At 47.8% G+C, this 17,143-nt stretch overlaps 1 protein-coding gene across 2 annotated transcripts in view; it reads left to right on the forward strand.

The window, feature by feature from the left end:
• The first annotated feature begins 6,990 nt into the window (after positions 1-6,990).
• ALG14 (ALG14 UDP-N-acetylglucosaminyltransferase subunit) overlaps positions 6,991-17,143 on the forward strand; it is a 105,102-nt gene continuing 94,949 nt past the window's right edge. The window contains exon 1 of one of the 2 annotated variants that reach the window (XM_029061940.2): positions 6,991-7,175. In XM_029061940.2, the coding sequence (XP_028917773.1) occupies positions 7,034-7,175 (142 nt within the window). In that variant the 5' untranslated portion in view covers positions 6,991-7,033. The remainder of the gene's footprint in view (positions 7,176-17,143) is intronic. The other variant, XM_029061939.2, reaches the window with a different exon arrangement.

The raw sequence follows: 17,143 nt of genomic DNA on the forward strand, positions 1-17,143 counted from the left end.
ATTTAGGAGGATGCTAACGTCGGTGAAGCGTCCCAGGCACGTGCCCAGAGAAGTCTCATTTTGGTCTAATTGATGCCAACTTTCCGCTAAAATCCACCCTCTCCATCCAAACTGCTACTGCGTTAATATAATCATTTATCCTTTCCCCTCCAATTACTGTATCAGTCTCCTTGCTGACCTCTCTGCTTCCTGGCTCTCCCCGTTCCAGTCCGTATTTCACTCTGCTTCATTTTTCTACCAAAACGTTCAGGCCGTGTTTCCCCCACTCCTCAAGAACCTCCAGGGGTTGTCCTTCCCCCTCTGCATCAGACAGCTACTCCTCACCCTTGGCTTTCAATCACTCAATCACCTTGCCCCCTCGATCATCTTGTCTGTCTTCTCGCTGCATCTCCATCTCGTTGATCTTGCCGCTGACCTTTTGCCCGGGTCCCGCCTCTGGCCTGGAACGCCCTCCTTATTCACATCGGGCAGGCGATGACTCCCCTGTCCCCCACTTCATCGTTCAATAGTATTTATTCAGCGCTTACTATGTGCAGAGCACTGTACTAAGCGCTTGGAATGGACAAATCGGCAACAGATAGAGACAGTCCCCGCCCACTGACGAGTCTAATCGGGGGAGACGGACAGACAAAAACAACAGCAATAAAAAGAATCAAGGGGATGGACATCTCGTTAAAACAATAGCAATAAATAGAATCGAGGTGATGTACATCTCATTAACAAAATAAATAGGGTAAAACCTTATCGAAGGCCCATCTCCTCCAAGAGGCCCTCCCTGACTAACTCCTCCTTTCCTCTTCTCCCACTCCCTTCTGCATCACCCTGACTTGCTCCTTTTATTCATGCCCCACCTCAGCCCCACAGCACTTGATTCATTCAATAGTATTTATTGAGCGCTTACTATGTGCAGAGCACTGTACTAAGCGCTTGGAATGGACAAATCGGTAACAGATAGAGACCGTCCCTGCCCTTTGATGGTCTTACAGTCTAATGAGGGGAGACAGACAGGCAAAAACAATAGCAATATGTTTATTTATATTAACGTCCATCTTCCCCTCTAGAGGGTGAGCTCCTTGTGGGCAGGGAATGTGTCTGTTAATTGTTCTTCTGTACTCTCCCAAGTGCTTAGCATAGTGCTCTGCAAGTGCTCCATAAATACAACTGACTGTCTGCCTTATTAGTGGGGATCTCTTAGACTCCACCAAAATAGCAGTGGAAAGGTGGTGACTTCCTAGAAATCAAGAAAAAAAATAATAATAATTGCATCAGAAGCAGATGAGGAAAGTAGTATAAATCAAAGTCAGCGGGGGTAGAGAGCTGGATTTACAGGCTCTCAGGTTGAGGATCCATTCCCTTCTGTAGGCCTTGGTGACCACAAGTGCCAGCCCTTTACTTGATCTGGGCTTCGGGATAATAATAATAATAATAATAATAATAATAATGTTGGTATTTGTTAAGCGCTTACTCTGTGCCGAGCATCGTTCTAAGCGCAGGGGTAGATACAGGGTCATCAGGTTGTCCCCCGTGGGGCTCACAGTCTTCACCCCCATTTGACAGATGAGGGTACTGAGGCCTAGGGAGGTGAAGTGACTTGCTCCAGGTCACACAGCTGATAAGTGGCAGAGGCAGGATTCGAACCCACGACCTCTGACTCCCAAGCCCGGGCTCTTTCCACTGAGCCCCGCTGCTTCTATCGATTGTACGCTGCCTTAGCGCCCTCTACTGAGTTTTAGCGCGAACCTGAGCGCAGCAGGGCACTGGCCATCGATCGGTGGTATTTATTGAACACTCACTAGAATAATAATAATAATAATAATAATGTTGGTATTTGTTAAGCGTTTACTATGTGCCGAGCACTGTTCTAAGCACTGGGGTAGACATAGGGGAATCAGGTTGTCCCACATGGGGCTCACAGTCTTAATCCCCATTTTACAGATGAGGTAACAGAGGCCCAGAGAAGTTAAGTGACTTGCCCACAGTCACACAGCTGACAAGTGGCCGAGCCGGGATTCGAACTCATGACCTCTGACTCCAAAGCCCGTGCTCTTTCCACTGAGCCACGCTGCTTCTCTTCACGCTGCTTCAACATTATTATAATAATAATGTTGGTATTTGTTAAGCGCTTACTATGTGCAGAGCACCGTTCTAAGCGCTGGGGGAGATCCAGGGTCATCAGGTTGTCCCACGTGAGGCTCACAGTCTTCACCCCCATTTTACAGTTGAGGGAACTGAGGCCCAGAGAAGTGAAGCGACTTGCCCACAGTCACCCAGCTGACAAGGGGCAGAGCTGGGATTCGAACCCATGACCTCTGGCTCCCAAGCCCAGGCTGTTTCCACTGAGCCACGCCGCTTCTCTGTGCAGAGCACTGGACTAAACGCTTGGGACCGTACCACACAACAGAATGAACAGAATGAACGCTCTCTGCCCATAATAAGCTTGCAGTCCAGAGGGGGAGACAGGCACTAATATAAATAGTTTCTATTCTAAAATTTAAATAATAATAATGATGGTATTTGCTGAGCACTGACTATGTGCAGAGCACTGTTCTGAGCGCTGGGGGAGATACAGGGTCATCAGATTGTCCCACGTGAGGTTCACGTTTTTTTAACCCCCATTTTTACAGATGAGGTAACTGAGGCCCAGAGAAGTGAAGTGGCTTGCCGAAGGTCACACAGCAGACAAGTGGCAGAGCCGGGATTAGAACCCACTTCCTCTGACTCCCAAGCCCAGGCTCTTTCCACTAATAATAATAATAATAATGTTGGTATTTATTAAGCGCTTACCATGTGCAGAGCACAGTTCTAAGCGCTGGGGTAGACACAGGGGAATCGGGTTGTCCCACGTGGGGCTCACAGTCTTCATCCCCCTTTTACAGATGAGGTCACTGAGGCCCAGAGAAGTGAAGCGACTTGCCCACAGTCACCCAGCTGACAAGTGGCAGAGCCGGAATTCGAACCCATGACCTCTGAGTCCAGAGCCCGTGCTCTTTCCACTGAGCCACGCTGCTCCTCTAAGATACGTACCTAGTGCTGTGGGGTATAATCATTACGGTATTTAGGGGCTTCCTATGTGTCAAGCTCTGTTCTAAGCACTGGGGTAGATACAAGTTAATCAGGTTGGACACACGCAGGGCTCGCAGTTGAAGTAGCCCTGATGCCGATGTATCGGACAGACGATTGCTCTCTCCCACTTCAGAGTCTTACTGAAGGCCCATCTCCTCCGAGAGGCCTTCCCTGACTAAGCCCTCCTCTCCTCTTCTCCCACTCCCTTCTGCATCGCCCTGACTTCATTTCTCTTCTTAAAACCCTCCAGTGGTTGCCTATCGACCTCTGCTCGAAACAAAAACCTCTCACCCTAGGCTTCGAGGCTTCACCTTTCTCCTTCCTACCTCTCCTCCCTTCTCTCTTTCCACCGCCCACCCCGCACGCTCCGCTCCTCCGCCGCCCACCTCCTCGCCGTCCCCCGTCGTCGCCCGGCCCGCCGTCGACCCCCGGGCCACGTCCTCCCGCGGTCCCGGAACGCCCTCCCTCCTCACCTCCGCCAAACTGATTCTCTTCCCCTCTTCAAAACCTTACTTAAAAATCACCTCCTCCAAGAGGCCTTCCCACACTGAGCTTCCCCTTCTCCCTCTGCTCCCTCTGCTCCCCCTCTACCCTCCCCTTCACCTCCGTGGCTCGATGGAAAGAGCCCGGGTCAGAGATCATGAGTTCGACTCCCGGCTCTGCCACTTGTCAGCTGTGTGACTGTGGGCGAGTCACTTCACTTCTCTGGGCCTCAGTTCCCTCATCTGTAAATTGGGGATTAACTGTGAGCCTCACGTGCGACAACCTGATGACCCTGTATCTCCCCCAGCGCTTAGAACAGTGCTCTGCACATAGTAAGCGCTTAACAAATACCAACATTATCATTATTAAGTCACTTAACTTCTCTGTGCCTCAGTTCCCTCATCTGTAAAATGGGGATTAACTGTGACCCTCACGTGGGACACCCTGATTACCTTGTATCTCCCCCAGCGCTTAGAACAGTGCTCTGCACATAGTAAGCGCTTGCCCGTCAAACGGCAGGGACGGTATCTGTTGCCGACTTGTTCATTCCAAGCGCTTAGTACAGTGCTCTGCACATAGTAAGCGCTCAATAAATACTATTGAATGAATGAATGAACAAATACCAACATTATTATTATTGCTGAAGGCGCACCTCCTCCGAGAGGCCTTCCCAGTTTAAGCCCCACTTTTCCTCATCTCCCACTCCCTTCTGCGTCACCCTGACTTGCTCCCTTGGCTCTTGCCCCATTCCGTTCCCCACAGCAATTATGTACAGATCTGTCATTTATTTATTAATATTGATTCCTGTTTATCTGTATTCATGTCTCCCTCCCCGCTTCTAGACCGTGAGCTCGTTGTGGGCAGGGATTTTCTCTCTTTATTGCTGCATTACACTTTCCCAGGCTCTTAGTCATGTACGGAGTAAGCGCTCAATAAGGACGTCTCTTTTCTTGTACCGGTGTCTCTCTCTATCGCTGTATTGTACTTTCCCAGGCGCTTAGTACAGTGCTCTGCACAGGGTAAGCGCTCAATACTTATGTCTGTTTATTTGTATTGATGTCCGACTCCCCCCTCTCTAGAATGTGAGCTCATCGTGGGCAGGGATTGTCTCTCTTGAGAAGCAAGAGTCCAGGCTTGGGAGTCAGAGGTCACGGGTTCTAATCTCAGCTCCGCTTAGGACAGTGCTTGGCACTTTTCGACTGTGAGCCCGTCGTTGGGCAGGGATTGTCTCTATCCGGTGCCAAACTGTACATTCCCAGCGCTTGGTCCAGTGCTCTGCAGACAGTAGGTGCTCAATAAATATGACTGAATGAATGACTGAACATAGTAAGCGCTTAACAAATACCATAATTATTATTATTGTTCCCCAGGGCTTAGTCCAGTGCTCTGCAGATGGTAAGCGCTCAAAAGGTACAATTGAATGAACATAGTAACCACTTAATAATAATGTTGGTATTTGTTAAGCGCTTACTATGTGCAGAGCACTGTTCTAAGCACTGGGGTAGATATAGGGTCATCAGGTTGGCTCACAGTTAATCCCCATTTTACAGATGAGGTAACTGAGGCACAGAGAAGTTAAGTGACTTGCCCAAAGTCACACAGCTGGCAAGTGGCAGAGCCGGGATTCGAACCCATGACCTCTGACTCCCAAGCCCGGGCTCTTTCCACTGAGCCACACTGCTTCTCTTAGCAAATACCATAGTTATTATTATTGTTCCCAAGGGCTTAGGACAGTGCTCTGCACACTGTAAGTGCTCAAAAAATATGATTGAATGAATGAATGAACACAGTAAGTGCTTAATAAATACCAAAATTTTTATTATTGTTCCTAAGGATTTAGTCTAGTGCTCTGCACACGTAAGGGAATAAATACGATGGACTGAATGGCTGCGACTGAATGAATGACTATGACTGGCTGAATGAATGACAGTGAAGGACGACGACTAAATGAACGACTATGACTGAAGGAATGACTGTGGCTGAATGAATGAATGACTACGACTGAATGACTGAGATTGAATGACTGACTATGACTGAATGAATGAATGGTAATGAATGACTATGACTGAATGAATGACTGTTACTGACTGAATGAATGATTATGACTTAATGACTAACTGTGATTGAATGAATGACCATGACTGAATGAATGTGACCGAATGAATGTGATTGAATGAATGACTATGACTGAATGAATGAATGAATGACTAAGATTGATGAATGAATGAATGACTGTGACTGAATGAATGACAATGACTGACTGAATGAATGATAAGGAATGAATGAATATGAATGAATGAATGGCCATGACTGAATGAATGACCAGACTGAATAAATGACATGGAATGAATGAATGACTATGACTGAATAAATGACAATGAATGAATGTGATTGAATGAATGACTATGACTGACTGAATGAATGACTAAGCTTGATGGATGAATGAATGACTGTGAGCGTGACTGAATGAATGACAATGACTGAATGAATGACAATGACTGACTGAATGAATGACAAGGAATGAATGAATACGTATGAATGAATGACCACGACTGAATGAATAACCAGACTGAATAAATGACAAGGAATGAATGAATGAATGACTATGACTAAATAAATGACAATGAATGAATGTGATTGAATGAATGACTATGACTGACTGAATGAATGACTAAGATTGATGGATGAATGAATGACTGTGACTTTGACTGAATGAATGACAATGACTGACTGAATGACAAGGAATGAATGAATACGTATGAATGAATGACCACGACTGAATGAATGACCAGACTAAATAAATGACAATGAATGAATGAATGATTATGACTGAATAAATGGCAATGAATGAATGAATGACCAGGACTGACCCAATGAATATGAAGGAATATGAAGGAATGAATGACTCGACTCAATGAATGACTGTGACTGAATGAAGGACAATGAATGAATGAATGACTAAGCCTGAATGAATGACTGTGACTGCGTGGCTCAGTGGAAAGAGCCCGGGCTTGGGAGCCAGAAGTCATGGGTTCGAATCCCGGCTCTGCCACTTAGCTGGGTGACCTTGGGCAAGTCACTTCACTTCTCTGGGCCTCAGTGACCTCATCTGTCAAATGGGGATGAAGACTGGGAGCCCCAGGTGGGACAACCTGATGACCCTGTGTCTCCCCCAGCGCTTAGCACAGTGCTGTGCACATAGTAAGCGCTTAACAAATACCAACATTATGATTATTAAAAGACAACGCATGAATGTCCACGATGGAATGGATGACGACGATGGACAATGAGTGATAGGAATGAATGACTTCGACGGAATGAATGAATCTGAATGAATGAATGAATCTGAATGAATGAATGACGACGACGGCCCAGGACCGCACGACTAGGCCTGACTGAACGAGTAGGACGGCACCGCGGGTATTTTGGGCCTCGTCGCTTGCCGTAGTTCTCCCGCCGGCGGCGCGGCCCGGCTCCCTTTCAAGCCATGGAGGTTCCGGGAGCCTTGTCGGCGCTCGTCGCCGCCATCGTCGTGTCGGCCGCGTCCGTGCGTGTGTGGCAGGTGGTCCGCCGCCGGAGAGGCGGCCCCCGGACGGGCCCCGTCAGCCTGGTCGTGGTGGCCGGCTCCGGTGAGTCCCCGCCGCGCCCTCCTTCCCGCCCCCCCCTCCCCGCGCCTGCGCGCGGCGCCCCGAACGGCCGGACTACAAATCCCGGCATGCCAAGCGGCGCGACCCCGACCGGCCTGCGCGGGACCCGGCCCCGGGGCACGCTGGGATTTGTAGTCCCCTCCCCCCCGCCGATTATCCGAACGGCCCCAATACCCGACGCTGCTGCAGCTCCCTACCCGTAATCATCAAACTAAGCTCTTACTATGTGCCAAGCACTGTGCCAACCCCTGCGGTGGATAGCAGGTCATCAGATTGGCCCTCCTGGAGCTCACAGTCTTCATGCCCATTTTCCAGATGCGGCCCCTGAGGCCCAGGGAATAATAATGTTGGTATTTGTTAAGCGCTTGCTAGGCGCAGAGCTGATGGGGTTTGTTAAGCGCTTGCTATGTGCAGAGCACTGTTCTAAGCGCTGGGGGAGATACAGGGTCATCAGATTTTCCAACGTGGGGCTCACAGTCTTCATCCCCATTTTACAGATGAGGTCACTGAGGCCCAGGGAAGAAGAATAATAATAATGACGGTATTTGTCAAGCGCTTCCTATGTGCAGAGCACTGTTCTAAGCGCTGGGGTAGACACAGGGGAATCAGGTTGTCCCACGTGGGGCTCACAGTCTTCATCCCCATTTTACAGATGAGGTCACTGAGGTCCAGAGAATAATAATAATAATAATAATAATGGTGTTTGTTAGACACTTACTATGTGCCGAGCACTGTTCTAAGCGCTGGGGGAGATACAGGGTCATCAGGTTATCCCACGTGGGGCTCACAGTCTTCATCCCCATTTTCCAGATGAGGTAACTAAGGCCCAGGGAATAATAATAATAATAATAATGATGGTGTTTAAGCACTTACTATGTGCAGAGCACTGTTCTAAGCGCTGGGGGAGATACAGACAAGAACAAATGATCGATGCACCAAAGCTTGTAAATCCAAGATGGGGAGGTTGGAAACATTTGAATTTAGCTTCATTGACATTGCCAGTGGTTCTCTTCCTATTACTCTGACCCCTCCTTTCCAGAATAATAATAATAGTAATTGTGTTATTTCATTCATTCGATTATATTTAATGAGCACTTACTGCGTGCACAGCACTGTACTAAGCACTTGGAAAGTACAGTTGGGCAACAGATAGAGACAATCCCTACCCAACCGCAGGCTCACAGTCTAGAAGGGGGGAGAGAGACAACAAAAGAAAACAAGTAGACAGGCATCACTAGCATCAAAATAGGTAACTAGAATCATAGATATATACACGTCATTAGTAAAATAAATAAGAGTAATAAAATTTGTTAATCGCTTACCTTGGGCAAACCACTTCACTTCTCTGGGCCTCAGTTACCGCATCTATAAAATGGGGATTCCCATGTGGGGCAGGGACTCTGTCCATCGTGATTAACTTGTAATAATAATAATAATGGTATTTTGTTATGCACTTACTGTGTGCCAAGCACTGTTTTAAGCGCTAAGGTTGATACAAATTAATCAGATTGGACACAGGCCCTGTCCCAAACGGGGCTCCCAGTCTTAATCCCCATTTTACATATGAGGGCACTGAGGCACAGAGAAGGGAAGTGGCTTGCCCAAGGTCACACAGCAAATCTGGGATTAGAACCCGCATCCTCTGACTCCCAAGCCCGGGCTCTTGCCACCAAGCCAAGCTGCTTCCCAACTTGTATCTATCCCAGCATTTAGAACGGTGCTTCTCACATAGTAAAACCCTTAACAAATACCCTAATAATAATAATAATAATAATAATACTATGAGCCAGGCACTATACTAAGCACTGGGGTGGATCCAAGCAAATCGGGTTGGACACAGTCCCACGTGGGGCTCACAGTCTCAATCCCCGTTTTACAGACGAGGTAACTGAGGCACAGAAAAGTGAAATCGACATAATGATGGTATTTTTTAAGCGCTTACTATGTGCCAAGCACTCTGCTGAGCGCTGAAGTGACTGGCCCAAGGTCACACAGCAGACTGGTGGTGGAGCCGGGATTAGATCCCGTGACCTTTTTCCTCCCAGGCCCGTGCTCTATCCACTACACCATACTGCTTCTCCGTGTCTTTCCCAAGCCCCCTCTTCCTCTGCTTCCCACCGTCTGACTCTGTGTGTGTTTGGGGTGTGGGAGTCTCCTTGTTTCATTTTTAATTCCCTTCTGTGTATTTTCCCCCAGTTTTTAGTACAGTCCTCTGCACGCAGTAAGGGCTTGGTAAACACTACGACTACTATTCCATTGGTTCCCAAGACTTTAATTACCCTGTCTACAGGGATCTTTGCCAAATCTACCTCTCCAGCTCTGACCTCTCTCCTCTGCAGTCCCACGTTTCCTGATGCCTTCAGGACATCTCTCCCCGGATGTACATCACCCTGATTCTCTTTATTTGCCGTTGTTTTTACGAGATGTTCTTCCCCTCGACTCTGTTTATTGCCATCGTTCTCGTCCGTCCGTCTCCCCCGCTCAGCCCGTCAGCCCGTCAAAGGGCAGGGCCTGTCTCTATCTGTTACCGATTTCTCCATTCCAAGCGCTTAATACAGTGCTCTGCACATAGTAAGCGCTCAATAAATACTATTGAATGAATGAATCCATCATTCCTCCTATCCCACCTGGATGACTGCATCAGCCTCCTTGCTGACGTCCCAACCTCCTGCCTCTCCCCACTCCAGTCCACACTTCACTCTGCTGCCCCGATCATTTGTCTACAAAAACGCTCAGGACATGTCACGCCACTCTTCCAAAAATTCCACATCAAACCCAAATTCCTCCCCATTGGCTGAAGCAGCGTGGCTCAGTGGAAAGAGCCCGGGCTTGGGAGTCAGAGGTCATGGGTTCTAATTCCAGCTCCGCCGCTTGTCTGCTGTGTGACTTTGGGCAAGCCACTTTACTTCTCTGTGCCTCAGTTACCTCGTCTGTAAAATGGGGATGAAGACTGTAAGCCCCACGTGGGACAATCTGATGACCTGGTATCCCCCCAGCGCTTAGAACGGTGTTTTGCACATAGTAAGCGCTTAACAAATACCATCATTATCATTATTATTATTTAAAGCAGTCTGCCACCTTGCCCCCTCCTACCTCACCTCACTTCTCTCCTTCTACAACCCAGCCCGCACACTTGGCTCCTCTGGTGCTAAACTTCTCAGTGGGCCTCGGTGTCGCCTGTCTCGCCGCCAACCCCTGGCCCACGTCCTGTCTCTGGTCTGGAACGCCCTCCCTCCTCAAATCCTAAAGACCGTTATTCTCCTCCCCCGTTCAAGGCCTTATTGAAGACACATTCTCTTCCCCTCTTCAAATCCCGACTTAAAGCTCACCTCCTCCGAGAGGCCTTCCCAGACTGAGCTCCCCGCTTTTTCCCTCTGCTCCCTCTACCCCCCCTTCACCTCTCCACAGCTAAACCCTCCTCTCCCCCTTTTCCCTCTCCTCCTCCCCCTCTCCCATCCCACCCCCTCAACACTGTACTCCTCCGCTCAACTGTATATATCTTCATCACCCTATTCATTTTGTTTATTTTGTTTAATGAGATGTACATCACCCTGATTCTATTTATTTGCCATTGTTTTAATGAGATGTTCTTCCCCTTGACTCTATTGATTGCCATCGTTCTCGTCTGTCCGTCTCCCCCATTAGACCGTAAGCCCGTCAAAGGGCAGGGACTGTCTCTATCTGTTGCCGACTTGTTCATTCCGAGCGCTTAGTCCAGTGCTCTGCACATAGTAAGTGCTCAATAAATACTACGGAATGAACACATCTCCTCCCGGAGGCCTTCCCAGACGAAGCCCCACCTTTCCTCAAATCCCACTTTCTTCTGCCTCACCCAGACTTGCTCCCTTTATTCATCCCCCCTCCCGGCCCCACAACACTTATGCACGTAGCTGTGATTTTATTTATGTGTCTACATGTCTGTCTCCCCTCCTCTGTACTCTAAGCTCGTTGTAGTCAGGGAATGTGCTGCTTATTGTTGTAGTGTACTCTCCCAAGCAGTTAGTACAGTGTTCTGCGCACAGTGAGTGCTCAATAAATATGACTGAATGAATGAAAGAATGAATCCCACCAACACCTCGAACATAATACACCTAAAACGGAACTCCAGATCTTCCCACCCAAACCCTATCCTCCCACTGACTTTCCCATTACCACCACCACCATCCTCCCTGTCTCACAGTCCCATAACCATGGTATGGGATTCTACTCATCTCTTTCATTCAACCCACATATCAATCTGTTATTATTAACATTATTTATAATAATGTTGGTATTTGTTAAGCGCTTACTACGTGCAGAGCACTGTTCTAAGCGCTGGGGGAGGTACAGGGGAGTGAGGTGGTCCCACGTGAGGCTCCCAGTCTTCATCCCCATTTTACAGATGAGGGAACTGAGGCACAGAGAAGTGACTTGCCCACAGTCACACAGCTGACAAGGGGCAGAGTCGGGATACGAACCCATGACCTCTGACTCCCAAGCCCGGGCTCTTTCCACTGAGCCACGCTGCTTCTCTATATTTATTTATATATATATTTATATAGGAAGTGATGAAAGTAAACCTACTCTCTCTGTTCTATGGCTTCACTTACTATGTGCGAAGCACTAAGCGCTGGAGTAGATACAGAGTAATCAGGTTGTCCCACATGGGGCTCACAGTTTTAATCTCCATTTTTTACAGATGAGGGAACTGAGGTATAGGGAAGTTAAGTGGCTTGCCCAAGGTCACACAGCAGACAAGTGGCAGAACCTGGATTAGAACTCGTGTCCTCTGACTCCCAAGCCGTGTTCTTTCATTCATTCATTCAGTAGTATTTATTGAGCGCTTACTATGTGCAGAGCACTGTACCGAGCGCTTGGAATGGACAAATCGGTAACAGATAGAGACAGATAGAAACCCTTTGACGGGTTTACGGTCTAATCGGGGGAGACGGACAGACAAGAACAATGAGCCACTCTGCTTCTCAATAAAAATGATTGCTTGATTACTACAGGAAAGATCGGGAAGGCCTGTGGTACGGCGGTGTCCGTAAGGAGAACGTTAACAGTTCTAACTTAAAATTTTAGTGGAGAGAAAGGAATTTCTCTGATAGAAATTCCAAAATATCCTAGTAGGAGTTTTCTATCGACACCCTGATGACGGTGAAAAAAGTGATCCGGGAATAGATGAGACTGGGCAAGGTGAAAAAACACGGCTGTGTGACTTTGGGCAAGTCACTTAACTTCTCGGTGCCTCAGTTACCTCATCTGTAAAATGGGGATTAAGACTGTGAGCCCCACGTGGGACAACCTGATTCCCCCGTGTCTACCCCAGCGCTTAGAACAGTGCTCGGCACATAGTAAGCGCTTAACAAATACCAACATTATTATTATTATTATTATTATTATTCCCTTCTGCGTCTCCCTGACTTGCTGCCTTTATTCATCCCCCCTTCCAGCCCCACAGCATTTCTGTACAGATCTGTCATTTATTTCTTTATATAAATGCCCATCTCTCCCTCTAGATTGTAAGCTCATTGCGGGCAGGGACTGTGTCTGTTAATTATCATATCGCACTCTCCCAAACGCTTAGTACAGTGTTCTGCACACAGTAAGCGCTCAATAAATACGACTGACTGGCCGACTGAGTAATGAGGGGAAACTTCAGTTACTCTCTAGTGGACTGCCTCACTGGGAAGAGAAGTAGAGGTAATAATAATACTAATGATGATGTTGGTATTTAAGCGCTTACTATGTACCGAGCACTGTTCTAAGCGCTGAGGTAGATATAAGGGAATCGGGTTGTCCCACATGGGGCTTACAGTCTTAATCCCCATTTTACAGATGGGGTAACTGAGGCACCGAGAAGTGAAGTGACTTGCCCAAAGTCACACAGCTGACAGGTGGCAGAGCCGGGATTAGAACCCGTGACCTCTGACTCCTAAATCCATGCTCTTGCCACTGAGCCATGCTGGTAATGTTTGGATGCGATAGGTGACTGTTTCCTAGAACAGCTAGGCCCAGAACCTACAAGATATCAAACTGAATAAAATCAATAATAATGTTGGTATTTGTTAAGCGCTTACTATGTGCAGAGCACTGTTCTAAGCGCTGGGGTAGACACAGGGGAATTGTCCCACGTGGGGCTCCCAGTCTTAATCCCCATTTTACAGATGAGGTAACTGAGGCCCAGAGAAGTGAAGCGACTTGCCCACGGTCACACAGCTGACAAGTGGCAGAGCCAGGATTCGAACCCATGACCTCTGACTCCAAAGCCCGTGCTCTTTCCACTGAGCCACGCTGCTTCTCCAAGTAATGGACTGGAATTGTGGCACAGGGGATGGATGGGAAAAATAATCTGTAATAGTGACCACAACTAGGAGGCAACATGACTTTGTGGTTAAAACATAGGCCTTGAAGTCAGAAGACATGGGTTCTAATCCCCACTCCTCCACTTTCCTGCAGTATGACCTTAGGCAAGTTAAGTGACTCGCCCAGTCCCTTAACTTTTCTGTGCCTCAGTTTCCACAGCTGCAAAATGGGGATTCAATACCTGTCCTCCCTCCTACCTGACTGTGAGGCCCTTGTATTGAGCCTGGTTAACTTGTCTTCCACCTTAGCGTTTAGGACACTGCTTGTAAGCATTTACATCCGTAGTACAGTATTGTAAGCGCTCAATAAATACAGATGAATGAAAGAATAAATGAATGAAGCATTTAACCAAGGCTATAAAAATAATTAACATTTTTGTAGCGGGAGGTCAGAACCCTGACGTGAGATTATTTAATTATAGAAAAGGAAACTATTGAAAAAATGCAGACTTCAGTTAGGAAAAAGTTGAAGCGGAGTATCTTTCCAAAAAAAACCACCACCAGGAAAAGTGTGTGCCACAAAACAAAAAATGAAATGGGCAGATAGAAAGATATCTGGCGTGGCTCAGGGACAGAGTAAAAGAAGTTGTCGGAGGATGAAAGCCGTCTTTTCAAAGATGGAAATCACTCTGGAGTGGGGAGAACAGGTAATTCAGGTGCAAGCGGGAAATTAGACAGTCAGTAAAAACTTGGAGTAGTAGCTTCCAAAGGCGGTAATAAAATATACATCAAATGTAGCTCAGACGGGAAGTCAACTAAGTAATCGGGAGGGGCACTTTAAGAGGTGCCTTGGAAGTTGAAAAAGAGATAGCTGAGAGGCTCAGTGAATTCTTTAGTTAGTTTTTAAGGACGAAGATGTGATTGTGAGAAGTGATTGTGCCTCAGTTCCCTCATCTGTAAAATGGGGATGAAGTCTGTGAGCCCCATGTGGGACAACCTGATTCCCCTGTGTCTACCCTAGCGCTTAGAACAGTGCTCTGCACATAGTAAGCGCTTAACAAATACCAACATTATTATTATTATTATTGGGACACCCTGTGATCTGAATTCTGGTTTGTTTACCCAAACTGCTCTTACACCTTCTCCATTCCATACGATGTCATCATCACGCTAAACCCCATGGATAAAAGCAGCGTGGCCTAGCGGATACAGCCCGGGCCTGGGAGGCAGAAGGACCCGGGTTCTAATCCCGGTGCCGCCACGTGTCTGCTGTGTGACCTTGGGCACTTCACTTCTCTGAGCCTCAGCTACCTCATCAATACCTTAACAAATACCAACATTATTATTATTATTAAGTCTGTCAGAACTCTTAAAACCTTTTTGTTCCTTTTTAATGTTTTGGTTTTTTATGGTATTCGTTAACCACTAACTATATGCCAGGCACTGTTTTAAGAGCTGAGGCAAGTTCATCAGGTTGGACACAGTCCATCTTCCATATAATAACAATAATGTTGGCATTTGTTAAGCACTTACTATGTGCAGAGCACTGTTCTAAGCGCTGGGGGAGATACAGGGTCATCACATTGTCCCACGTGAGGCTCACAGTCTTAATCCCCATTTTACAGATGAGGCAACTGAGGCACAGTTACTCCCCATTTTGTAGAGGAGTGGACTGAGGCACAGAGAAGGCAAGTGACTTCGCCAAGGTCCCAAAGCAGGTGGGTGGTAGAATTGGGATTAGAACCCAGGTCCTCTGAGTCCCAGGCCCCAATCAAGAGGGAGCAAGGGCCAGGGGGCAGCCGTCTTTGCCATTTCTGGAAAGGTGGTCCCATGGCTGCAGTGCTGGAGGACCTACTCTCAGGAATTTGCCCTCCCGCCATCCCCAACAAAGAATTGCTCAGTTGCCTCATCTGTAAAATGGGGATTAAGAGTGTGAGCCTCACGTGGGACAGCCTGATGACCCTGTATCTACCCCAACGTTTAGAACCGTGCTTGGGCACATAGTAAGCGCTTAACAAATACCATCATTATTATTATAGACTAGAGGGGGGCATCCGAGGCTCAGATTGTGCCCCAGGAGGGAGCAGGGAAGCCATCTTTGCCACTTCTGGAAAGGTGATCCCATGGCTGCAGTGCCGGAGACCCCTCTCTCAGGAATTTGCCCTCCCGCCACCCCCAGCAAAGAATTGCCCCAAACTCTAACCCCCCAAGTCCTTGTATACAGACATACTTCCCCAGCTATAATTTATTAAATTATTAATTTATTAAATTAGAGAAGCAGCGTGGCTCGGTGGAAAGAGCCCGGGCTTGGGAGTCAGAGGTCATGGGTTCGGCTCTGCCACATGTCAGCTGTGTGACCTTGGACAAGTCACTTCACTTCTCCGTGCCTCAGTTCCCTCATCTGTAAAATGGGGATTAACTGTGAGCCCCATGTGGGACAACCCGATGACCCTGTATCTCCCCCAGCGCTTGGAACAGTGGTCTGCACATAGTAAGCGCTTAACAAATACCAACATTATTATTATTATTATTAAAGCGTCTATCTTCCCCACTAGACTGTAATGGCTTTGAGGCCAAGGATCAGGTCCATTAACTCTATTGTATAATTAACCGCTGAGATTTATTGAGCACCTTCACTTCACTTCACTTCACTTGATTCCCCTGTGTCTACCCCAGTGCTTAGAACAGTGCTCGGCACATAGTAAGCGCTTAACAAACACCAACATTATTATTATTACCTTCACAACCTTGCTAAAATCCCCCGTCTCCTCCCCATCCAAACTGCTACCGTATTAATATAATCACTCATCCCGTCCCGCCTGGATTGCCGCATCAGCCTCCTTGCCGACCTCCCAACCTCCTTCCTCTCCCCACTCCAGTCCACACTTCACTCTGCCGTCCGGGTCATTTTTTTACAACAACATGCAGTCTACATTTCCCCCCTCCTCAAGAAACTCCAGTGGATGCCCCTCTACCTCCGCATCAAACTTGATTCTATTTATTGCCATTGTTTTTGTCCGTCTCCCCCGATTAGCCTGTTAGGCCGTCAAAGGGCAGGGACTGTATCTGTTGCCGATTTGTGCATTCCAAGCGCTTAGTACAGTGCTCTGCACGTAGTAAGCGCTCAATAAATACTATTGAATGAATGAATGAATGAATGAATGAAACAGAAACTCCTCACCATTCACCTTGAAACCTTAAATCACCTGGACTCCTCCTATCCCACCTCACTATTCTGCTCCAACCCAGCCCGCACACTTGGCTCCTCTAATGCCAACCTCCTCACTCTACCTCGATCTCGTCCATCTCACCGCCGACCCCTCGCACACGTCCTGCCTCTTGCCTGGAACGCCCTCCCTCCTCATATCCGACGGACAGTGGCTCTCCCCTCTTCGAAAGCTTATCGAAGGCTCATCTCCTCCGGGAGGCCTTCCCTGACTAAGCCCAGCTTTCCTCTTCTCCCACTCCCTGACTTGCTCCCTTTATTCCCCCTCCCAGCCCCACAGCACTCATGTGCATGTCATGGAAAGCAGCGTGGCTCAGTGGAAAGAACCCGGGCTTCGGAGACAGAGGTCATGGGTTCGACTCCCGGCTCTGCCACTCGTCTGCTGTGTGACTGTGGGCAAGTCACTTCACTTCTCTGGGCCTCAGTTCCCTCATCCG

This window comes from Ornithorhynchus anatinus, chromosome 4 (assembly GCF_004115215.2).
Source record: "Ornithorhynchus anatinus isolate Pmale09 chromosome 4, mOrnAna1.pri.v4, whole genome shotgun sequence".
NCBI classification, from domain to species: domain Eukaryota; kingdom Metazoa; phylum Chordata; class Mammalia; order Monotremata; family Ornithorhynchidae; genus Ornithorhynchus; species Ornithorhynchus anatinus.